This window comes from Chelonia mydas, chromosome 20, assembly GCF_015237465.2.
Source record: "Chelonia mydas isolate rCheMyd1 chromosome 20, rCheMyd1.pri.v2, whole genome shotgun sequence".
In the NCBI taxonomy this organism is placed as follows: Eukaryota; Metazoa; Chordata; order Testudines; family Cheloniidae; genus Chelonia; species Chelonia mydas.
The window spans coordinates 1,176,970-1,200,780 of NC_051260.2; the positions used below are offsets into that span (position 1 = coordinate 1,176,970).

The 23,811-nt window shown below is 66.6% G+C and overlaps 1 protein-coding gene across 6 annotated transcripts; it reads left to right on the forward strand.

The window, feature by feature from the left end:
* On the forward strand, positions 1-23,248 carry PRPF40B (pre-mRNA processing factor 40 homolog B). Of its 6 annotated transcripts, none has more exons than XM_037884036.2 (27): positions 1-68; positions 2,319-2,399; positions 2,972-3,115; positions 3,761-3,835; positions 4,290-4,317; positions 4,615-4,640; positions 4,881-4,958; positions 5,563-5,673; positions 5,996-6,116; positions 6,967-6,991; positions 7,458-7,622; positions 8,310-8,424; positions 9,115-9,179; positions 9,454-9,618; positions 10,470-10,578; positions 14,123-14,273; positions 15,408-15,541; positions 17,873-17,987; positions 18,718-18,809; positions 19,337-19,453; positions 19,541-19,678; positions 20,573-20,668; positions 20,990-21,070; positions 21,372-21,474; positions 21,607-21,668; positions 21,776-21,886; positions 22,635-23,248. In XM_037884036.2, exons 1-27 carry the CDS (start codon positions 66-68, stop codon positions 22,725-22,727), a joined length of 2,604 nt encoding a protein of 867 aa, XP_037739964.1. In that variant the 5' UTR covers positions 1-65; the 3' UTR covers positions 22,728-23,248. The 6 variants fall into 6 exon arrangements, with proteins under 6 accessions (XP_037739964.1, XP_037739960.1, XP_037739961.1 ...); XM_037884032.2 differs by having other exon boundaries at positions 23-68; positions 14,123-14,306; positions 17,849-17,987; XM_037884033.2 differs by having other exon boundaries at positions 29-68; positions 14,123-14,306.
* Positions 23,249-23,811: the final 563 nt, after the last annotated feature.

Here is a 23,811-nt window from a genome sequence, read left to right on the forward strand (position 1 = left end):
CCCGCCAATGGCAGCGCCGCTTACTGCCGGGTGGGCGCGCGGGCCCAGCTGACCGCGGCTCCGGCATGGTAACGTCCCGCTTTGTGCCCCGGCCCCCCCCGGGAACTGCCCCCCCCGCCCGGCCCCAGCCCCGGGAACTGCCCCCCCCCGAGCCCCCCCCCGGCACTGCCTCCCCCCGCCCGAGCCCCCCTCCGGCACTGCCCCGCCCCCCCGAGCCCCCCCCCGGCACTGCCCCGCCCGCCCGGCCCCAGCCCCGGGAACTGCCCCCCCGGCACTGCCCCGCCCCCCCGAGCCCCCCCCGGCACTGCCCCCCCCGCCCGGCCCCAGCCCCGGGAACTGCCCCCCCGGCACTGCCCCCCCCCGCCCGAGCCCCCCCCGCCCGGCCCCAGCCCCGGGAACTGCCCCCCCCGGCACTGCCCCGCCCCCCCGAGCCGCCCCCCCCCCGCCCGGCCCCAGCCCCGGGAACTGCCCCCCACCGACCCCCCCCCCGGCACTGCCCCCCCGCATGGGCTCAGCTCCTCTCCAGCCCAGCCCCCCCCCCACGCACGGGCTGAGCCCCCCGGGGCTGGCAGCTGGGGGTGCCCCGGGACTGGGGCTTCTCCCTGCGCAGGAGCAGTGGGCCCCACACGCTGCCCCTGGGTCTGTGCCTGCCAGGCTGGGGGGCGGGGAGGTAAAAGGGGGGGCAGGGTTGTCCCCCTGCCTTGATACAGACCCCCCCGCCCCCTCCACACACACGCCTCCAGACCCCCTCCCCCACCCAGCCAGTGACCCCTGCCGGGGGCATATGTGATACGGGGCCGGCAGCTCGGGGCCGTGCCCGGCGCTGGGCAAAGGGCAGCCAATGTCCTCCAAATGAATCATGGACAGCCAGCCCCACCCGCCAGGCCCCGCCCCACCGGGCCTCAGCCTGCCCCGGGGTCCCCCGCCCCACCGGGCCTCAGCCTGCCCCGGGGTCCCCCGCCCCACCGGGCCTCAGCCTGCCCCGGGGTCCCCCGCCCCACCGGGCCTCAGCCTGCCCCGGGGTCCCGCGCCCCACCGGGCCTCAGCCTGCCCCGGGGTCCCGCGCCCCACCGGGCCTCAGCCTGCCCCGGGGTCCCCCGCCCCACCGGGCCTCAGCCTGCCCCGGGGTCCCCCGCCCCACCGGGCCTCAGCCTGCCCTGGGGTCCTGCGCCAGGCCCCATCCAACAGCCCTCAGCCTGGCCCCAGGCTCCCCCACCCATGCCCAGAAGGAGCATCCCTGGGCCTCTCCAGTGGGGCAGCCCCCAGCAGGTGGGTGAGCAGCCATTTGTGGCCAAGGGGAGAGGGGTCATGATATGACACCTGTCCAGTGAGAGCTGAGACACCCAACTCGTTACACACAGGGTCCGTCAGCAATTACGCGCCATTGCTACCGGCCTGGATCAACCTCAGCCCAGGGAGCCGCGGACCAGGCTCTGCATTCTGCCGGGGAGCGCGGTGTTCTGAAAATAAAGATTGATCCGTCCCCATATGCACCCTCCATATATCTATCCCATACACACCTTCTGTCCATCTATTCCATACACCCCCTCTATCCATCCAGCCCCATACGCACCCTCCATCCAGCCCCATACACACTATCTGTTCCATATGCACCCTCTATCCATCCGCATACGCACCTTGTATCCATCCCCATACGCACACTCTATCCAGCCATCTACCTATCCCCATACGCTTCTTCCCTCCATCCAGCTAGCCAGCCATCCCCATACACACTATCCATCTATCCCATACGTACACTGCATCCATCCATCCCCGTACACATACGCCATCAATCCATCTACTAATCCCCATACACACCCCCATCCATCCATCCATCCATCCCCATACACACTGTCTATTCCATATGCAGCCTCTATCCATCCATCCCCATTCGCACTCTCTATGCATCTATCCCCATACACATTATCTACCCATCTATCACATATGCACCCTCCATCCATCCATCCCCTATGCAACCTTTATCCATCTATCCATCCCCATACTCATCTCCTGTCTGTCTATCCGTCCATCCCCATACATAGCTTCTGTCCATCCATCTCAGGGAAGATGCCGCTTCTCTTTAGTCTCTGCTTCCCTGTCCTTTGCTTCACTTGTTTTCTGGTGTCTATTTTAATTAAAATAAGATACAATTTAGTGTCTGCATGAGGACCCCCATGTAAGATACTGCACAGCACTCCAGGCAGGGCTGGGCATGGAACCCAGGAGTCCTGACTCCCAGCCCCTCCTGCTCTCACCACAAGACCATCCTTTCTTACCAGCTGTTTCCTACATTTACTTTTCTCTCTTGCTGTTGACAGTCGGCTCCGGACTCCAGCAGCGGCCCTGCAGGGCAGCCGGCCCCGTATCCCACTGCCCCTCCGATGATGCCTCCACCCTTTGTAAGTTACCTGTTCCTGGCGCCGCTTAGTAACCAAACCAGCATGACCCACCCGTCCCAGAGCGCAGCGCAAAGGGGGAAGGAATTGCTGGCCTGGCCGTGTGGGATGACTGTGCAAAGTGCAGTACACTGGCTGTGTGTGCGTGTGTGTGCGTGTGCATATGAGCATGTCTGCGTGTATGTGTATACATGTGCGCACATGTGTGTGTTGGTGTATGTGTGTGCACGAACATGGGCGTGTGCATGTGGGTGTGTGTGGGTGCGGGTGCGCGGGTGGGTGTGGGTGTGCACATGTGTGTGTGGGTGTGCGTGCGCACTCATTGCTCTGCGTTAGCTCAGACGGGGCAGTCTGTGCCGCATTCGCGGGTGAGGGGAGCTGCCGTGGTGCGAAGCCCCCGTGCGGACGTGCTGCGGCGGCGACAAGGAGGCACCCTGAGTGAGCTGCGCCAGTGGCTGCAGTGGGGAGCGGGGGGGGGGTGTCCCTGGCTGGCCAGGGCCAGTCCCTTCAGCAGGGGGCTGCCGTGGGGCCGGGCTGAGCAGCAACATGCAGCCTGTGTCTCTTCTTGTTCCTAGATGCCTCCTCCTGGAATCCCCCCTCCTTTCCCGCCCCTGGGACTCCCTCCTATCGGGCAGAGACCGCCAGCGATGCCCCCCATGCCCCCCGGCATGATGCCGCCTCTGCTCCCACCCATGGCAGGGCCCCCACCCATAGGACAGGTAAAGGCACTCCCTTCGTCTCTTTGTCTGAGCCCAGGGCCCCCCTGGAGCCTCCGCTCCAGGTGGAATGTCAGTGCAGGACCATGGCGTCGCACACGTGGGACCCATCGTCTGGGAAGCAGGGGCCAGTTGGTTGCGGGGAGGGGGGATTGGGAGCCAGGACTCCTAGGTTCTGTTCCCAGCTCTGGGAGGGAAACGGTGTCTGCTGGGGTAGAGCGGGGGAGGCTGGGAGCCAGGACTCCTGGGTTCTATCCCAGCACTGGTCTCATGGGCCTACGGCTGCAGGTCAGTCCCTCTCCCAGGCTGGGGGAAGTGGGGAAAGTGGCTGAGCAGTGTAACTCGGGGGAGGGGGCCGGGCTCTGGTGAGGCTGGATGGGCCAGGGGCTCTCTGCAGCCAAAAGTTTCCTGTTAAACCTCGATGATAAAGATGTTGGGAAAAGCCCCATGTGGATGTAGGTTCTGTGGCCCCATGTCCCTGTGGCCCCGATCCTGTGATTGGAGCCACGCTGTCGGTGTTCCATGGACACTGGTGGGGATCACAGGGTGGGGTTCTGAGCCAGAGGGTCCAGCCATTTCCCCAGCTCCATTGGCCCCGTGCCTGCCGGCTGATGTGCCAGGCTGCCATGTCACTTTTCTGTCCCCTAGATGCCACCCATGGTGCCTCCCATGATGCCAGGGATGCTGATGCCGGGGGTGCCAGCTGGTCCTGTTCCTGGAGTGGTGAGCATCCCTGGAACCTTCCGCTTTTCCAGCCAGCCATGCCCAGGCTCTCCAGACAGGCCCAGCGGCAGAGGCTGCCCGGGCTGACATGAGGGTGGAACGTAGAGGGGTCTCAATGCCCAGATCCTGCCCCTCTCCACGGGGGCCCCACTGCCCAATACTTGTTTCCAGAACAGAGCTCAGCATTAAAATGAAATGCCACCCTCGGGTGAGGGCGGGGGGGCCAGGACTCCTGGGTTCTTTTTCCAGTTCTGCTACTGACTTGCTCACTGCAGCATTGGATCACTCAGTGGCTGGCCTCATGACTCAGTTTCCCCGTCGCAGGAGGGGCTGGCTCTGAGCTCCCTGGGGTCGTTTGCAGAGGGATTCAGGGGGCCCTGGGTGGGGGAGTCTGGTGATGGGTTGGGTCCGAGCCGCAGCCCCCAGGCTCACGGCCCCATTTCTCTTTTGGCAGGCGGCTCCTGGGACAGACCCAATTGGCGGTGAGTCCCAGGGTCCATCGCAGGGGGGTGGTCCATGGGGGAGCTGATGGCCGGTCCATCCTATCAGGGGAGGGGGGAGCTGTCTGGAGGCTTAGGGAGGAGGGTGAAATATTTCTGCATCCCAGGGGAGCACCTGGGAGTCATGCCCGATCCTGAGGGGGCCTGATCCTGTGCATGATGCAGGGTGCCCAGCCCTGCCAGTCTCTCTTAGGGATCTGTAACCCCCACTCTGACAGCAGCACCTGACAGCCCCCCCACCCCCAACCATCCCAGTAACATACAGTTCTTGTTTTCCAGCTACTCCAGCCCAGCCAGCTCCCACGGTGAGTAGCCTCCCCCGCATCAATGCTCAGCAACGCTGCCGTACAGGCTCCCCCCATCCCTAAGGAGCGTTCATACCAGCCTCTTAACCCCCGTGAATAGCAGGGGGCTGCGGGTCGGGATTCAGGGGCACTGGCAGAGCTAGGGGGAGCCCAGGGCTGGGCTAGCAGGGGGCTGTGGTCGGGATTGAGGGGCACTCGCAGAGCTCAGGAGTTGATTCTTGTCACTCTTGTGACCATTAGCTCCCGAATCCCATGGTGCCCCCCATCCAGCAGAGCCTGATGGGCAGCGGCTCCCCCGCGCAGGATGTCCCCCGCAAGGTACTGTGTCCCGTCCCTTCCCGGTGGCTCTGGGGGGGGTCGCTGGCCAGTGACGCGGCCCTCGCGGCTGGGGTGTGTGTCAAAAGCGGCAGAAGCACCCTAACAGTGGGGGCCCTGGCCGCCTGCCCTCCTCCCCCCCGTTCCGGTGCCCCTGGTGTGTGTGCTCCCAGCCAGATCCCAGTTTAACCCCTGCGGGAGGAGCTGGAGACAACAGCCAGGGAAAGCCAAACAAGCCCCGTCCATCTGCTAAGGGCCTGATCCTGCCACCAGGGGGCGCCGCAGGTCGCGGCGTGTCGCCCCCCCGCCCCTTGCTCCAGTGGGGTGAGTGGGGAAACTCCAGCATTTCCACCACCCCGGAGCGTGGCTCGGCGGGCCCAATCCTGACCCGACTGGCCTCATCTGGAGTTTTGCTGCTGGTTGCGGTGGGAGCAGGATCAGGCCCAGTGCTGTGCAGGGAGGAGGCCGGGGCAGGGGCCCTGGTGGGCTGCATGGCCCTGGGGGGCAGGGTCCCTGCTGAGCTGTGTGGCCTTGGGAGGGCAGCTGGGAGGAGGACGGGGGGTCGGGGCTGGGTGGACCTGATCCTGCTCTTGCTTGCGGTGCCCAGAAGCCCCCATGGAGTGAGCACAGGGCCCCTGACGGGCGCGTTTACTACTACAACTGCCACTCCAAGCAGTCCACCTGGGAGAAGCCAGACGCGCTGAAGTCCAAGGCAGAGGTGAGTTCCTTCAGAGCCCTTCACCCAGCCCTGAGATGCAGCCACCTCTGGGGTGGGGCGCAGCAGCTGAGTGACAGCTGCACAGCCATGCTAGAGAGCAGCTGGAAATGTGCGTGTGTGGCCAGGAGTAGATTAGGGGGACAGAATATAACATGAGGATTTAGACCTCAGCTCTTGTGAGCCAGTGGCCTGCTCCCCTCCCCGGGCTGGCATAGAACCCAGGAGTCCTGCATCCATTAGAACCACTGGTCAGTTTCCTCCCCATAGCCCTCCATTGGCATCGGCCCCGTGGCTCAAGGTGCCCTGCTCTCTCCCTCCGCAGCTGCTGCTGTCCCAGTGTCCCTGGAGGGAGTACAAGTCGGACACGGGCAAGTCTTACTACTACAACTCCCAGAGCAAGGAGTCGCGCTGGACCAAGCCCCGGGACCTGGACGAGCTGGAGGGTAAAGGGGGCGGGAGCCCAGGGAGCTGGGGACCAGGGCAACCACACCCTTGGGAGCATAGGCAGACTCCCCCGTGCCCCAGGCTGATGCTCCTGTCTGGGCTGCAGAGTAACCCCCATGTGGGCCGGGCTGGGGGTGCAGCCAGTGCCCCCTGGGTCTCTGTGCCCCAGCCTGTGAGTGGTCCCAGAGCCCCCAGTGATCACCCCTGCCACGAGGGCAGGCCTCTGCGCCTGGGCTTCCGGACTCCAGCCCTCCCGCGCCTCCCCTGAGCTCTGCCCAGGAGTCCCATCTCACTAGACTGCTGCTCTGAGATCTCGGGGACCCGTTCAGAACAGGGGGTTGTTAGCCAGCAGGGCACAGCCCCCGTGTCCTGGGCGTGGCACGGGGAGGCAGAGGAGAAGCTGAAGTTGAGGCTGGCCAGTGCCAGGCTCCACCAGCTGGCTGCTGTGGATCTGCCATTCTCACTCTGCTCCTATCTCTTGGTCCTGGGGGAGCCTGTGTCTCGGAGCCCAGCGCTTGGCCCAGCCTCTGGCACCTCTCAGGCGCTCGCCCTGCTGAGCCCTCGCGGCCCTGCCCAGCTCCTGGCATTAGGCTCAGCCCCTGGGGCTCCCGGTGCCTGGACAGATCCTGTGTCGAGGCAGGTCGGTTGCAACTAATCCTTCGCTGGCCAGTCGGACCAGCCACGTGCCCCAGACCTCAGGCCTGCTTTGTCCCGGGAGCACCTTTAACCCTCTGCACCCGCCGGGCACAGAGGCAGAGCTCCTCGCAGTGACACGTCCCCATGTTGGCCACCGGGCGCCACCCACCGGGCACCGAGTAACGGCCGGGCTCTTTGTTTCCCTCCTTGCAGCGCTCATCGAGGAGGAGGAGGCTGGGTGAGTGGCTGGCGTCTGCCCCTGGGGCTTGGACCCATTAGCTCTGACCCAGGGCGGTAAGAGCAGGGCGCCGGCACCCCCGGGGGCCAGAGGGGGCCAGGGCCCTCAGGAACGGGGACCCTTGGGGGCAAGAGCCCTCAGGAACACCCCCTAGGGGCCAGAGGAGCAGGGCCCTCAGGAACGGGGGCTGGGGGGGGTGCACTCAGAAACGGGGCCCCCTAGGGCCAGAGAGGGGGGTACCCTCCAGAAGGCCATGGGTTTTGAGGGCAGGTACCTCCCTTGCTGGGGTGATGTGGGGACGGCAGAGCAGAGACCTCCCCCCTGGCATGGGGCCTACAGGGGCCACCCTGCCCCTCATGGGTGATGGGCCCCACTGAGCCATGAGCCCAGGGGACTGGCCCTCAGGACCCTGCGTGGGCCTCTGTGTCTCGCTAGACCCAGGCTCCGGCCTTCTCTGCTCTTCCAGGAAACATCAGGAGACGCCGTCAGGCGCCTCTAGCCCCAGCCTGTCCTCAGCCGCCACGACGGACACGGAGGCCCCGGGTGGGGAGGAGCAGGAGACGTCTGTGCTGGGGAGTGTGGCCGAAGGCCCAGAGGAAGTGGCCCTGCAGCAGGAGGAAGTGACCAGCAGGTGACGGCGACCTCGGCTGGGAGGCTACAAGCAGGGACCCCCCCCACATATCGGGGGCGTTTGCTCTCCTCGGAGACTGCGCGCAGGAGCCAGTTAGCACCAGCAGGGCTGGCAACCGTGCGCCCGCCCACCTGGGCGCCGGGCACACCCAGCTCGCAGGGGATACCCTGGGCAGGAGCTGGGCCCCGTGGTGTCAGGCTCTGCTCCAGAGTGTGGAACGGAGACAACAGACGCAGGCTGGGAGAGATGATCCTGTCGGGGAGCGACGGGGCCCCCGGGCCTTCCCCCGGGATCCCCCCTGTCGGGGAGCGACGGGGCCCCCGGGATCCCCCGTGTCGGGGAGCGACGGGGCCCCCGGGCCTTCCCCCGGGATCCCCCCTGTCGGGGAGCGACGGGGCCCCCGGGCCTTCCCCCAGGATCCCCCCTGTCGGGGAGCGACGGGGCCCCCGGCCCTTCCCCTGAGGGAATTCTGCCTAGATCCACACCCCCCCACCAGGACCCTGTTTCTCTATCCTGACCTCATGCCCCATAGCCCTCCCTCCTCCACCCCCTGAGTGTTGCTGAGCCAAGCGGGATGCCCCCCTCCAGCCCAGCCTGTGCCCCTCTTCCACTCTGCCTGCGGCTCCCTGGTGTATGGCCCCTGGCATTTCATGCCGTGACCCCAGTGTGTTTGTGTCCCTGGCGCAGTGGTGACCCCGGCCGGCGGGAGGAGGAGGACGGGGGGGCCGGGGAGAGGTGCGCCTGCAGCTGGAGCACTAAGGATGAGGCCAAGCTGGCCTTTAAGGAGCTGCTGAAGGACAAGGTACCAGAGCAGGGAGCCAGGGCGGGGGGCTGGCCAGGGCAGGGGGCCTGTTTGTGGGGGGCTGGGGCTGGCCAGGAGGCTGGGGCTGGCCAGGGCCGGAGGCCTGTTTGTGGGGGGCTGGGGCTGGCCAGGAGGCTGGGGCTGGCCAGGGCCAGGGGCCTGTTTGTGGGGAGCTGGGGCTGGCCAGGGCCGGAGGCCTGTTTGTGGGGGGCTGGGGCTGGCCAGGAGGCTGGGGCTGGCCAGGGCCAGGGGCCTGTTTGTGGGGGGCTGGGGCTGGCCAGGGCCGGGGGCCTGTTTGCGGGGGGTTGGGGCTGGCCAGGGCCGGAGGCCTGTTTGTGGGGAGCTGGGGCTGGCCAGGGCCGGAGGCCTGTTTGTGGGGGGCTGGGGCTGGCCAGGAGGCTGGGGCTGGCCAGGGCCAGGGGCCTGTTTGCGGGGGGCTGGGGCTGGCCAGGGCCGGGGGCCTGTTTGCGGGGGGTTGGGGCTGGCCAGGGCCGGAGGCCTGTTTGTGGGGAGCTGGGGCTGGCCAGGGCCGGAGGCCTGTTTGTGGGGGGCTGGGGCTGGCCAGGAGGCTGGGGCTGGCCAGGGCCAGGGGCCTGTTTGCGGGGGGCTGGGGCTGGCCAGGGCCGGAGGCCTGTTTGTGGGGGGCTGGGGCTGGCACGGTCCCAGCTGAGTCCCAGCGTTTGGTGTCAGGGCGTCCCCTCCAACACGTCGTGGGAGCTGGCCATGAAGATGATTGTGGACGATCCACGGTACAGGTAGGGACCAGCCCCACCACCGGCACCACCCCCCTTCCACGCTGGGTGCTTAGAGAAATGCAGTCCCCTGCAGGGAGTACCCGCCCCAACCAGCGCTCCCACCCCGCTCCCCACAGCGCCCCCTGGGAGAGGCCGGGACTGTAGTACCCGGGAGCCCCCTCCCCAGCCAGCGCCCACTCCCCACAGCACCCCCGTTTCTGCCCTCGTTGCTGGCCCGTCCACAGCAGCCAGTGAGGGCCTCTAACCCAGCCCAGCCCGTCCGGTGTGTGCCCAGTGCCCTGCCCAAGCTGAGCGAGAAGAAGCAGGCCTTCAATGCCTACAAGGCCCAGCGGGAGAAGGAGGAGAAGGAGGAGGCTCGGCTGAGGGCCAAGGAGGCCAAGGAGGAGCTGCAGCGTTTCCTGGAGCAGCACGAGCGGATGAGCTCCATTACCCGCTACAGGTGTGGGCGGGCGCCGGGGGGAGAGGGGCCGGGCAGGGCGGCTGGGAGGCTGTGCGGGGAGAACGGCCTGTTGAGGGGGAACCCTGTGTTTATGGGACCTGGCCTTGGGATGCTGGATGGAGGATCCCAGAGCAGGTGGAAGGTTAGGGGAGCACGCACACAGACAGCTATTAATATTCACGATCCAACCAACCCCTGCGTGCCTCCCCTCGCCAAGCCAGGGAAAGAACCCAGGAGTCCTGGTTCCCAGCCCCCCTGCTCTAACCCACTAGACCCCACTCCCCTCGTGCCGCCGGGGAGAGAATCCAGGAGTCCTGGCGCCCCTTGCTTTAGCCACAGACCACCCTTCCCTGGCAGTTGACATGTGCGAGTCCGCTGTGGGCTGTTCTGCAGGGTCTGTGGCTGGCACGCGGGTGGGGAGGGAGGGAGTGGGGCTGAGAGCAGGTTCCGGGGTCCCCAGTTAGAAGGCATGGGGGAGGTGAGTGTCACTGGCGGGGGGGCCCAGCAGGGCTGGGCTCTCGCCAGGGAGGCTGTTCCAGAGATGACTGAGGGAAGCAATCTTCGGGGTGGTGGGGAAGCCCTGGGGCATCTCCCCAGCCCAGAGGGGCAGTTTCAAAGCAGCTGGAGGAGCCCCTGCTAACGTCAGAAATCACCAACTGCGTCAGTCCTTCCAGGCATCTCCGTCACCTCTGCCCCTGAGGCTGCAGGAGCTGGGCCACGCCCTGCCCCGCTGGTTGTGCTCTGGCTCCGTCCCCATGGGGAGAAGCGTTTCACTGCGTGTCCTCACCGAGCCTGGGTGCGCAGTGAGAGCCAGGCCCAGTAACTGCCCACCCCGGCCGTTCCCTTCCCAGGAAAGCTGAGCAGATGTTCGGGGAGCAGGAGGTTTGGGCTGTGGTCCCTGAGCGCGACCGCAAGGAGATCTACGATGACGTGCTCTTCTTCCTGGCCAAGAAGGAGAAGGTAACGGCGGGTCCCAGCTATGGCACAGGGCAGTGATGGGCCGGTGTGACCCTGCCCGGTGTCAGTGCAGAGCACTTGGCTGTCACGCTCCAGAACGGTGACGGGCCGGTGTGACCCTGCCTGGCGTCAGCATGGAGCCCAGGCTGTCCCAGGCCGGTGTCAGGGCCGGTGTGACCCTGCCCGGTGTCAGTGCAGAGCACGTGGGTGTCACGCTCCAGAACGGTGATGGGCCAGTGTGATCCTGCCTGGTGTCAGTGCAGAGCACGTGGCTGTCACGCTCCAGAACGGTGACAGGCCAGTGTGACCCTGCCCGGTGTCAGTGCAGAGCACGTGGCTGTCACGCTCCAGAACGGTGACGGGCCGGTGTGACCCTGCCTGGCGTCAGCATGGAGCCCACGCTGTCCCAGGCCGGTGTCAGGGCCGGTGTGACCCTGCCCGGTGTCAGTGCAGAGCACATGGGTGTCACGCTCCAGAACGGTGATGGGCCGGTGTGATCCTGCCTGGTGTCAGTGCAGAGCACGTGGCTGTCACGCTCCAGAACGGTGACGGGCCGGTGTGACCCTGCCCGGCGTCAGCATGGAGCCCACACTGTCCCAGGCCGGTGTCAGGGCCGGTGTGACCCTGCCCGGTGTCAGTGCAGAGCACTTGGCTGTCACGCTCCAGAACGGTGACGGGCCGGTGTGACCCTGCCTGGTGTTGGCACGGAGCCCAGGCTGTCCCAGAATGGTGTCAGGGCCAGTGTGATCCTGCCTGGTGTCAGCATGGAGCCCAGGCTGTCCCAGGCCGGTGTCAGGGCCGGTGTGACCCTGCCCGGTGTCAGTGCAGAGCACTTGGCTGTCACGCTCCAGAACGGTGACGGGCCGGTGTGATCCTGCCTGGTGTTGGCACGGAGCCCAGGCTGTCCCAGAATGGTGTCAGGGCCAGTGTGATCCCTGCCTGGCGTCAGCACAGAGCCCAGACTGTCTCATAACAGTGTCGGGGCCCATGTGACCCTGCCTGGCATTGGTGCTGCGCACCCGGCCATCACGCTCCATCCTGATTAAAAACGAATGCTGCACAAAACCCATGTGGCACATACTGATTGGCGTCTAAACTGGCTTGCGACTCGATCCCCGGGCACCAGTGTAAACGGAATCCTCGTCATGCCCCCACGGGGCCCAGGGCTTTGCAGTGGCTTTGTCAGCCATCTGGGAGAGTGTATAAAATCTGTAAAGGAAACGTTCACAGCTGACAGCCGAGTGGGCGGAGAAGGACATAGTGGTTCAACTGAGTAATTGGCTGCATCGTAACCTGGGCACGTCCAGTGGTTTGGCACAGCCAAAGGTCACATCTCTAGGAGCCGGGAGGGAGGACAGGGCACTGCCTCCTGGCAAGCCGTGACTCCCAAAGGGACAGGGTCCGTATGGGCAGCAGCTGAGCAGGAGCATGCTGTGGCTGAGAGGGCGAAGCGATGGGTGGATGTCTGAGCAAGAAGACGAAGGGAGATGGTGTCACCTCTGTATGCAGCACTGGTGAGACTGGATACTGTGTCCGCGCTTCCCAGTGGGGGCTGACAAATGGGGAAGGGCTCAGAGAAGAGTCACAAGAAGAGATGTGGAAAACCTGCCTGACAGTGAGAGAGCCAAGACCCTCAGTCAGCTTAGTGTATCCCAGAGACGGCTAAGCAGTGACTTGCTCTCTGTAGGAACGTACGTGGGGAGCTGTCTGAGAGCTCTGGGCTCCTACGAAGGCAGAACAAGACCCAGGGGCTGGGGCAGACTGGAAACAGGGCACAATTTTTTGACAGGCTGGGGGATTAACCATGGAACAACTCACCCAGGCGTGGGGGGTCACTCGGGAGTCTGTAAATGGAATATTGTGGCTCAGCCCCTAGCTCTGGGCTGGATGAGGGGCCTAGGGCGTGATTCTCTGGCCCGGCTTATGCAGCTGGCCAGCGTTTCTCAGTCTCTTCAGGTCAAGAACCCCTTATTCAACGTCAAAATGTTCCCCACCCCCTTACATTTACTATGGAGGCATGGGTGCTGCTGGCGCTCAGCCTGTGCGATGGATGGGGTGGGGCGGGTCCTGCTTCGAAGGGGACAGAGCACTGGAGGGGGAGCGAGATTTCCTTTGCTTTCGGCTGTAATCGCATTTTCAGCACCTTGTGGCCCCCCAGGGCCCGGCCTGCCGCTGGCCTGGATGATGAGAGCAGTGCTGCTGGCTGACCCAGCCCGGCTCAGGGGGAGTGTCACCCACTGGGGAGGGGGCCATGGCCACCGGCGCTATTGGCTTGCACTGCTGTAGCTGCTGCGGGGGAGGCCGTGCGGGGCCGTTGCAGCGGGCGGGAGGGAGGCCGTGCGGGGCCCTTGCAGCGGGCGGGTGGGCAGGCGGCCATGCGGGGCCCTTGCAGTGGGCGGGCGGGAGGCCGTGCGGGGCCCTTGCAGCGGGCGGGGAGGCCGTGCGGGGCCCTTGCAGTGGGTGGGAGGGAGGCCGTGCGGGGCCCTTGCAGCGGGCGGGTGGGCAGGCGGCCATGCGGGGCCCTTGCAGCGGGCGGGCGGGAGGCCGTGCGGGGCCCTTGCAGCGGGCGGGCGGGAGGCCGTGCGGGGCCCTTGCAGCGGGCGGGTGGGCAGGCGGCCATGCGGGGCCCTTGCAGTGGGCGGGCGGGAGGCCGTGCGGGGCCCTTGCAGCGGGCGGGAGGCCGGCCGTGCGGGGCCCTTGCAGCGGGCGGGCGGGAGGCCGTGCGGGGCCGTTGCAGCGGGCGGGAGGGAGGCCGTGCGGGGCCCTTGCAGCGGGCGGGTGGGCAGGCGGCCATGCGGGGCCCTTGCAGTGGGCGGGCGGGAGGCCGTGCGGGGCCCTTGCAGCGGGCGGGAGGCCGTGCGGGGCCCTTGCAGTGGGTGGGAGGGAGGCCGTGCGGGGCCCTTGCAGCGGGCGGGTGGGCAGGCGGCCATGCGGGGCCCTTGCAGCGGCGGGCGGGAGGCCGTGCGGGGCCCTTGCAGCGGGCGGGAGGCCGGCCGTGCGGGGCCCTTGCAGCGGGCGGGCGGGAGGCCGTGCGGGGCCCTTGCAGCGGGCGGGCGGGAGGCCGTGCGGGGCCCTTGCAGCGGGCGGGCGGGCGGGAGGCCGTGCGGGGCCCTTGCAGCGGGCGGGGCGGGCGGGAGGCCGTGCGGGGCCCTTGCAGCGGGCGGGCGGGCGGGAGGCCGTGCGGGGCCCTTGCAGCGGGCGGGCGGGCGGGAGGCCGGTGGGGCCCTTGCAGCGGGCGGGCGGGCTGGCGGCCGTGCGGGGCCCTTGCAGCGGGCGGGAGGCTGGTGGGGCCCTTGCAGCGGGCGGGAGGCCGGTGGGGCCCTTGCAGCGGGCGGGCGGCCGTGCGGGCGGGGCCCTTGCAGTGGGCGGGCGGGCTGGCGGCCGTGCGGGGCCCTTGCAGTGGGCGGGCGGCCGTGCGGGCGGGGCCCTTGCAGCGGGCGGGCGGCCGTGCGGGCGGAGCCCTTGCAGTGGGCGGGCGGGCGGCCGCGTGTCCCAGGCTGGGTCCCTGCGACGGGGGCGTCTGACGCGGCCCGTCTCCTCCGCGCAGGAACACGCCAAGCAGCTGCGCAAGCGGAACGTCCAGGCCCTGAAGAACATCCTGGACAGCATGAGCAACGTCAGCTTCCAGACCACCTGGTCCGAGGCCCAGCAGTACCTGATGGACAACCCCACCTTCGCCGAGGACCAGGACCTGCAGAGTGAGGGCAGCCCCGTGCCTCCCCCCGCCCCAGGTTAAATGGTACAGGCCAGCCATGCCCCCACCCCACCCCACCCCACCCTAAGATAAATGGTACAGGCCAGCCATTGACCCCCCCCCACCTCAAGATAAATGGTACAGGCCAGCCATTGACCCCCCTACCTCAAGATAAATGGTACAGGCCAGCCATTGACCCCCCCCCCCCCCACCTCAAGATAAATGGTATAGGCCAGCCATGCCCCCACCCCACCCCACCCCAAGATAAATGGTACAGGCCAGCCGATGACCCCCCCCCCGCCTCAAGATAAATGGTACAGGCCAGCCACACCCTTTTGCCCAGGAAGGTGCCATCTGGTTGCACACATCTCCCTAGTCTCAGGGGCCCCTTTCAATAGATGTGCTCGAAGGACCAGTCCTGTCTCCCCAAGATGGTACATTCCAAGGGGATTGAGAGTCAGGACTTCTGCACCCCATTGTCTAACCATTACACCATCTGCCCCCCTCTCAGCAACACTGATAGAACCCAGGAGTCCTGGTGCCCAGCCTCCCCCGCTCTTTGCTCTAACCCACCAGACCTCACTGCCCACCCAGAGCCTGGGTAGGACTCAGGTGTCCTGGGTCTCTCCTACTCTAACCCACTGGACCCCCTCCCCTTCCAAAGCCAGCAGTAGAACCCAGGAGTCCTGGTGCCCAGCCCTCCCGCTCTAACCCACCGGACTTCATTGCCCACCAGAGCTGGGGTAGACCCCAGGAGTCTTGGCCACCAGACCTGCCTGTTGTAACTCACTGGGCCCCTCTCCTTCTTGGGCCAGGGGTAGAACCCAGGAATCCTGGCCCCAGCACCCCACCCTAACCCACTGGGTCCCCCTCCCCTTCCAGAGCCAGGGGTAGAAACCTGCCCCCCCTGCTCTAACCCACTGAACCTCCCGTCCCTCCCAGAGCCAGGGCTAGAGCCAGAGGCCTTGCTCCCAGCCCCTGCTCTGTAACCATGGGACATCCGTCAAGACGAGGGACAAAGGGTTGTTATTGTATCCCACCAGCTCCCCCTCCATGGTCCCATGCTAGCCCAGCTCCTTCCTGCCCTACCCGACCTGGTGCCATCTCTCCCCCCTCAACCCCCCTGCGCCTCTTGCAGACATGGACAAGGAGGATGCCCTGATCTGCTTCGAGGAGCACATCCGCACGCTGGAGAAGGAGGAGGAGGAGGAAAAGGAGAAGACGAGGCTGCGTGAGAGACGCCAGCAGCGTAAGAACAGAGAAGCCTTCCAGGTATCTGTGCCCTGAGGTCTGGAAGAGGTGGGGGTGCCCTAGCGGCGGGTGAGGGCTCTGGGCCTGGGCTCAGCAGAGCAAGGCGGCCTGTAGGTGTAGCTGGAGGCTACCTGCCACTTTGGGGGACATCAAGGACTCGGCAGAAGCATGGATGGCCTGGGAGGGGGACAGGGTGCTGGGCTGGGAGGAGGGTGTATCTGGAGAGAGCTCGGTGTCTGGTCACTATTAGCCGAACCCCTCCCATGCCCAGGGCAGGACAGGTCATTGCACATCAGCAGGGTTTAAAGAGCTCAGTGGTTGACCCCTGGTTACTGGAATGCCTGCTCCTGTAGTTGTTCCAGCCGTTCTGGTTTGGGCAGCGTCTCCCCTTCCCGTCCTCCTTCCCCGCCACCTGGCTCTGTCCGCGAGGGCCACGGGGTCAGGAGCCTGGACAGGAGAGCAGAATGCGACTGTTCTGTGCTGCAGGGAGCCAGGACGCCTGGGTTCTATTCCTGGCTCCACCCCAGGCTGGGTGGGTCGCTCAGGGCTCAGTGCTGAAGCTTGGAAGTCAGAGGGAGTTTGGGATTGTGGCTGCAGCTGGAGGTGGATCAGTCCCTTCCCCTCCCTGTGCCCGAGTGAACAACATTGACCCAGCTCCCGGGGCGCTAAGGGAGGGACTAAGGGGCCCTTAGAGCTCGTTCCCCAGGTGGCCGCCAGGGGGCGCCCTGCAGTGCGCAGAGCACCTGGCCGCCTGCGTGCGGGCAGCAGGGTCAGAGCAGGGGCCCAGGGAGGGGCTCCGGGACCTTTGTAGCCCAGACCCATCTACCCTTCAGGTCTGTACGTACAGTGTAGGCCGACCTAGCCGCATGGCTCAGGGCAGTGGAAAATGCCTGCCCTGAGAGACGTAGTAAGGCCGACTGACCCCCTGGGGCAGGCAGTGCTAGGCCAGCTGGAGAACTCGTCCCTTGACCTAGTTACCGCCTCGTGAGGGGGCAGATTTACGGTAGCGCCAGCCCCCTCTGCCCTGGCTGTAGCAAGTGTCTGCTCGGCAGCACGACAGGGGCCCGGCTGCAGCGCTTGGAGCCCACCCAGCGCCTCGCCCAAGGTCCCCAAGGCAGCCGGAGGCAGAGCAGGACTAGAACCCAGGTCTCCTGAGTCCCAGCCTCCCTCTCGACTCCTGTCCTCGTTCGCCACATTCCTGCCGTGACCCAGCCCCGCTGCCCGCAGATAACCATCCGCCAGTGACCCCCTGCCGCGGGCAGCTGAACCCCCCTTCGGGCAGAGCGACCTTCTCTGCAGGAGAGCGTCTGGGAGGATCCAGCTGGTACCCCAGCCTGGGTGCCCTGGACTGGCCATCCAGGGAGTGGCCAGCAGGGGGCAGCAGCTACTTAAGACCCTTTCCTAAGGCAAAGCCACCCAGGTTGTCACCAGCTGATGCTGCGGTTGGCTCTGCGTTTGGGTCACGATCACGGGTGACGACGCTGCTGGGCCGTGGCCCGGTGCTCGTTCTCTCTCCATGGCGGGGCAGACGGGCCGTGGCCCGGTGCTCGTTCTCTCTCCAGTGGCGGGGCAGACGGGCCGTGGCCCGGTGCTCGTTCTCTCTGTGGCTGTGCAGACAGGCCATGTCCCGGTGCTCTCTCTCTCCGTGGCCTGGCTCTCTGCAGAGAGAATTGGAATTGGAAAAGGTTCCGAAAAGGGCAGCAAAAATGATTAGAGGTATGAGTAGGGCTGCCATATGAGGAGAGATTAATAAGACTGTGACTTTTCAGCTTGGAAAAGAGACAACTAAGTGGGGATATGCTAGAGGTCTATAAAACCATGACTAGGGGGGAGTAAAGTGGTATTTACTCCTTCTCATTACACAAGAACTGGGGGTAACCATATGACATTAATAGGCAGCAGGTTTAAAACGAACCAAAGGAAGTATTTCTTCACAAAACGCAGTCAACAGGGTTCTAAAAAGACCTAGATAAGTTCATGGAGTCTAGGTCCATCAATGGCTATTAGCCAGGCTGGGCAGGGATGGTGGCCCTAGCCTCCGTCTGCCAGAGCTGGGAATGGGCGACGGGGATGGATCACTTGGTGATTCCCTGTTCTGTTCATTCCCTCGGGGGCCCCTGGCACTGGCCGCTGTCTGCACACAGGAGACTGGGCTAGATGGACCTTGGGTCTGACCCAGTCTGACAGTCCTGATGTTCTGTTTCACAGTGCAGAGGGGTCGTGTGATCCATGCCGCTCCCCCTGCTGTTTGGAGGGGCCACGGGGGGCGGGGCTCAGGTGTGCTCGGGGGAGGGGCTGATCTCCAAGTTCTCTCTCGCTCTATCGTAGAATAACAGGCTGCTTCTTGCCCAGGCCTTTCTGGATGAGCTGCACGACAAGGGGCAGCTGCACTCCATGTCCACCTGGATGGAGCTGTACCCGGCGCTCAGCGCCGACACCCGCTTCGCCAACATGCTGGGCCAGCCCGGTAAGGAGCGGCGTGGCCGCGGGGGGCGGGGGGCGAGGGACCATGGGGGAGAGCCGGAGCCTGGCGCGGAGCCCCAGGGGGGGTGCGTGTTAAAGGACCAGCCGTGACTGCAACAGGAGCCCAAAAGAGGTGGAGCTCCTGTTCCCGGGTAGAGCCGGGGGGGCCCAGCGGGGTGGGTTCCTGGGGGATGGGTGGCGTTGCCCCTCCCCCCCATTACAGCCGGGAAAGCGCAGAGCAGAGAAGGGACTCACCCGAGGGGCAGAGGCTGTGATGCCGAAGCAGAGCTGAGGGGTCTGAGCACCAGGCGTCCCTGGGTTCCAATCCCTCCCCCGGCCGGGTCCCCTTCCTGCACCGCCCCGCTGGGGCTTAATGAGCTGCCCGGGCCTCATCTGACAGTGTTCAGTGAGGCGCATCAAGTGCTTAGTGAGGGGACTGGAGAATAGACTAGGTGTAAGAGGGGGGGCTGGGAGCCAGGACTCCTGGGTTCTGTGCCCTGCTCTGGGAGGGGAGTCGTGTCTAGTGGTTAGAGCAGGGGCTGGGAACCAGGAGTCCTGGGTTCTGTTGCCCACTCGTGATGTGACTGCCCTGTGCAATGACCTGCCTGCCTGAGGCGGGATGTTAATTAAGGAGCATAGTGTGCTGGGGGCTTCTCTGGAGCCCGGCGGCCCCCCCATCCTGGTGCCATGCTGGGTGTCCTGGCAGGGCCTGTAATGCCGCCCCCTCTGCTCAGGCTCCACCCCCCTGGACTTGTTTAAATTCTACGTGGAGGATCTCAAGGCTCGTTTCCATGACGAGAAGAAGATCATCAAGGACATCTTAAAGGTGAGGGCATGCAGCTGCCTCTGCCCGTGGGGTGTGGGGTCCTGTCTGACCAGCTTCCCCAGCCCCTGATTGTCCTGCTGTGTGGAGGGGGCCTTGGCCTGGCACGGCCCCTCTGCCCGGCCTCACGTGCCCAGCTTGCCAGGCTCCTGTCCTCTCTGCAGGTGCGTTACACCTTGCGGCTGAAGTGTGAAGCCAGTGCCCCCAGCCGTAGGTTGGGGAGAGCTAACCCAGGCATCCGGGCCGCAGTCCAGCTCTGCTCATTTCATCGTCTCTCTAAAACTCCCATGCTTTGCAGTGGATGTGGGCCTGTTCTTTGCATCCCGTCCTAAACAGCTGCCATGCCCCACCCCAGAGATGGCTGCATTTCAGGGCTAGGGAGAAGCAAACTCTCTCTGTGTACCACACTGTATGTGCAGGGGGACGGGGACTCCCCCGTGACCTCCTGCCCTCGCCCTGTTCTGGGCACAGCCACTGCTGGCCCTGGGGACGGGGATGGGACATGGGTGACACTGCCTCTGTCCTGGCAGGATCGCGGCTTCGGCGTGGAGGTGAACACGACCTTCGAGGACTTCGCCCACGTGATCAGCTTTGACAAGAGGGCAGCCACGCTGGACGCAGGCAACATCAAGCTCACCTTTAACAGCGTATGTGGGGCGGGACGGGGCGGGGCGGGGCTGAGCTGGGCCTGGCCCCCACCCTGTGGCGTTAACCCCTTGGTGTCTGCCCCACAGCTGCTGGAGAAGGCTGAGGCGCGGGAGCGGGAGCGGGAGAAGGAGGAAGTGCGCAAGCTGCGCCGCCGGGAAGCAGCCTTCAAGAGCATGCTGAAGCAGGCGGCCCCGCCCCTGGAGCCTGGCTCCTCCTGGGACGAGGTATGGGGGGGACCCGATCCCCTCCATCACCTGGACCCCGGGCAACATCACTCGCCAGGCCGGCCCCTCACCCCGGCGTCGCCCCCTGGCTCCAGCCCCTCCTCACCCCGGCGTCACTCCCTGGCTCCAGTCCCTCCCCCCACCGTCACTCACCAGGCCGGCCCCTCACCCCAGCGTCACTCCCTAGCTCCAGCCCCTCACCCCGGCGTCATTCGCCAGGCTGGCCCCTCACCCCAGCGTCACTCCCTGGCTCTAGCCCCTCCTCACCCCGGCGTCACCCCCCCAGGCAGAGCCCCTCACCCTGGCGTCACCCCCCCAGGCTGTCCTGCAGGGCAGTGCTGGTGTGAGCTGTCCCCATCTACTGTGCATGGCTCCTCCTCCCTCCTCCCCTCCCAGTGGACACAGGGAACTTCGTGCCAATTCTTTGGCTCCATGGCTGAGGTTAGAGATTGAAGGAGTCACCAAAGAGCCCGGTGACAGCCTGGAGCCCCCGCCATGCTGTGTGGTCTGGCCCCCAGGGCAGGGGGTGGCCGTGCCTTGAGGCTGTGCCGTGGGCGGAGGGGTGGCCGTGCCGTGCCGTGCCGTGGGGCAGAGGGTGGCCGTGCCGTGCCGTGGGGCAGAGGGTGGCCGTGCCGTGCCGTGGGCAGAGGGGTGGCCGTGCCGTGGGGCAGGGGATGGCCGTGCCATGCCGTGGGGCAGGGGGTGGCCGTGCCGTGGGCAGAGAGGTGGCCGTGCCGTGGGGCAGAGGGTGGCCGTGCCATGCCGTGGGGCAGAGGGTGACCGTGCCGTGCCGTGGGCAGAGAAGTGGCCGTGCCGTGGGGCAGGGGGTGGCCGTGCCATGTGCTTTGCCACAGGGGAGGGCCCGGGCTGTCCCCCAGCTCCCTGTCTCGGCAGGTGCGGGAGCGTTTCGTCAGTGACCTGGCCTTCGAGCAGATCACGCTGGAGTCAGAGCGGATCCGGCTCTTCAGGGAGTTCCTCCAGGTGGTGGAGGTGAGGAGGGGGCAGGGCCTGGCCCCAGCCGGGTGCGGGGACCACAGGGCCATGCTCTGGCTGGCAAAAGGGTCCGGGGCCGTGTGGAGGGGGTGGGGCTGTGGCCCGGGACAGGGGGAGGGGCTCTGGGGCCCTGGGTGGAGGGGGTGGGGCTGTGCCCCAGGGGGCTCTGGGTCCCATGTGGAAGGGATGGCAGCTCTTGGGCTACCTGCTGTCTCCTTTCCACCTCACTGTGCCCTGAGTGACCCCTGCCCCATGGGGCCATGCCGGGCGGGGCCTGTGGGGCTGGGAGCTGACGGGCTGTGGGTCTGTGCCCCACAGAACGAGTGCCAGCACTACCATGCCAAGGCCAAGAAACACACCAAGAGAGGCAGGAAGCACCATCGGAAGCGCTCGCAGTCGGTGAGACCTGGGGCCAGGACCGGGGGGCCGGGCAGCTGGAAGCAGGGCAAGGCCTGGGCTTGTGTGTGCTGGGGTCACCCAGAGACAGGCCTGAGGGTGGGGTGCCAGGGCTGCAGCCCAGATATCCCCAGGGAGGAGCTGGGCCTGGAGTCCTGAGAGGTGTGGATGCCCATTGGTGCTGGTGGATGGGTGGGGGCAGGGGGTTTAGGGCCTGGGGGGCCTTGGAGCCCTGCTCAGAGGGGTTGGTTGGGGTGAGGAGGGCCAGCCTGGGTCATGTTAACCCCCCTCCCCTCCCCACCAGGGCTCAGAGTCGGAGCTGGAGCCCCATCACCAGCGAGCCCAGAAGAGGAAGAAGCGGAATCACTCGGAGTCCGGCTCGGAGCTCTCCTCCTCACCCGACTCAGGTGGGAGATGGGGCTGCCCTCGGCAGGGGGAGGGACTGAGCCCGTGCCCTGCCCCATGGCACCCGGGCACGGCTGGGCCCCGCGCTCTGGTGCCCCTTGGCCGCGCCTGCCTGACGCCCCCTCTGCCCGCAGATCTCAGCTCCCGCAAGTCCAGAAAGCAGAAGAAGAAAAGCAAGAAGAAGAGGCACAAATCGGTGAGTGCAGCGCGGGCGGGGAGGGCGCTGGTGGAATCCCCCTGCCTCCCACGGCCCAGTCAGTCGCTGCTTCGCCCCCCACCCTGAGCCCCTGCCCTGTGTTACAGAACAGCCCCCAGAGCGAGAGCGAGCGAGGGAAGGAGAAAGGCGGGAAGGGGAAGGGGAAGGAGCCGGAGGGGCGACGGCGCTCCCCCCAGCGCAGCTTCAAAAGGGAGAAGGTAAGTGGGGGGCAGGGGAGGTGGAAGTGCTGGCTTTGGGGGGCAGGGGACAGCGTCAGATGACGGGTCGGGGTAGGAGGGTCTAGAGGCAGATGGGGGCCAGGATGGCGGTTGCAGGGCAGGTTGTGGGGCAGGTAGGGGGAAGGGACACCGGCTGTAGGGCAGGTTGTGGGGCAGGATGCTGGCTGTGGGGCAGGTAGGGGGAAGGGACACCGGCTGTAGGGCAGGTTGTGGGGCAGGATGGTGGCTGTGGGGCAGGTTGCGGGGCAGGCAGGGACGGGACGCCGGCTGTGGGGCAGGCAGGGGGGCGGGATGCCAGCTGTGGGGCAGGCAGGGGGGCGGGATGCCAGCTGTGGGGCAGGCAGGGGGGCGGGATGCCGGCTGTGGGGCAGGCAGGGGGGCGGGATGCCAGCTGTGGGGCAGGCAGGGAGGCAGGATGCCGGCTGTGGGGCAGGTTGTGGGGCAGGCAGGGGGGCAGCATGCCGGCTGTGGGGCAGGTAGGGGGAAGGGACACTGGCTGTAGGGCAGGTTGTGGGGCAGGATGCTGGCTGTGGGGCAGGTTGCGGGGCAGGCAGGGACGGGACGCCGGCTGTGGGGCGGGATGCCAGCTGTGGGGCAGGCAGGGGGGCAGGATGCCAGCTGTGGGGCAGGGACGCCGGCTGCGGGGCAGGTTGCGGGGCAGGCAGGGACGGGACGCCCGCTGTGGGGCAGGCAGGCTGCCCCCTGATCTCTCCCCGCCCCCACGCAGAGCGTCTGGGACACGTCGGACAGCGAGCCGAGCGAGGGCGAGCTGGAGAAGCGGCGTCGGACGCTGCTGCAGCAGCTGGACAATGATCCGTAGCCAGGTCTGCGGGACTCGCTGAGCTGGGGCCCCCGGGGCCCCCGCCGCCCCCTGCCCAGCCTGGGGCGAGGCTCTGGACAGTTTGGGGCGGGCGAGGGGCTGCCGCTCTTCCCCAGGACTGGGGGCGTCTGAGAGAGCGGGGGGGCCCCGCTCCGCCCAGGACTCCTTCCCCCCGTCCCTGTGGATCCCCCCGCGCCCGAGGACCCGGGGCTGCTGTGACCCCCTCCGCTTGGCCAGCCCCTCGGCGCTCAGAGGACCGGCCCCGGGACAGCTGCGCTTCGGAGGGCGGGGCCCTGGGCTGCGGAGGGGGAATGCGGCTCGGAGCTGGCTCTCGCGCGTCGGCCGGGGTTCCATGGATGCCCCTGGCGCCGAGGATGGTGGGCGCCCGGGACTCCCCACGGGGGCGCGTGCTGCTGTGTGGCCGGGACCCCGGGCCAGCAGCCGGTTCAGTGGTGTTGCTGGGGGGCGTAGCCCCTTTGGGCCGCTCGTACTCTGGGAATTAAAGGGTTTTTTAAATAATATTTATAAACGTGGCCTGGCCGCTGCCGTCTCCTGGTGCATTGCGCTTGGCCAGCCCGGCGTGGCCCAGCCCGAGGAGCTGACGGGGGTGGGCTCTGTCATGTGCCGGGGAACCGGCTGCAGCTCCCTGCCCCCGCGCCCCAGGGCCTCTGCTGAGCGCAGGCCCCATCACAAGGTGCTGAGCCCCCTCTGCTCTGTCAGCCCCTGGCGCCAGCTTGCCCCATTGCGGAGCTCCCTGGGGTTGGGGGCTGACACGGAGCCTCCCCCGGCGGAGAGCAGCTGGCAGGCTCGGCCTGTCGGTGCTGGGGTGGGCATGCAGGTGCCCACAGGATCGCTGCGAGCCCAGAGCTGTAGGGGCTGCCTGCTCGGCCCCAGGCCGTCGGGAGCCCAAGGAGCTGGGAAATGAGGCCCACGCTGGGAGATCAAACCTCCTTGCAGGGAGCAGACACCCGAGAGGAGGCAGGAGGCAGGCTCCAGTGGGCTCCAGCCCTGGGGCTTGTGCCAGCCCCGCGTGGGGCCCACACCGAGCGCAGAGGAGGGCACTTGGTACAGAAAACCCCAAACA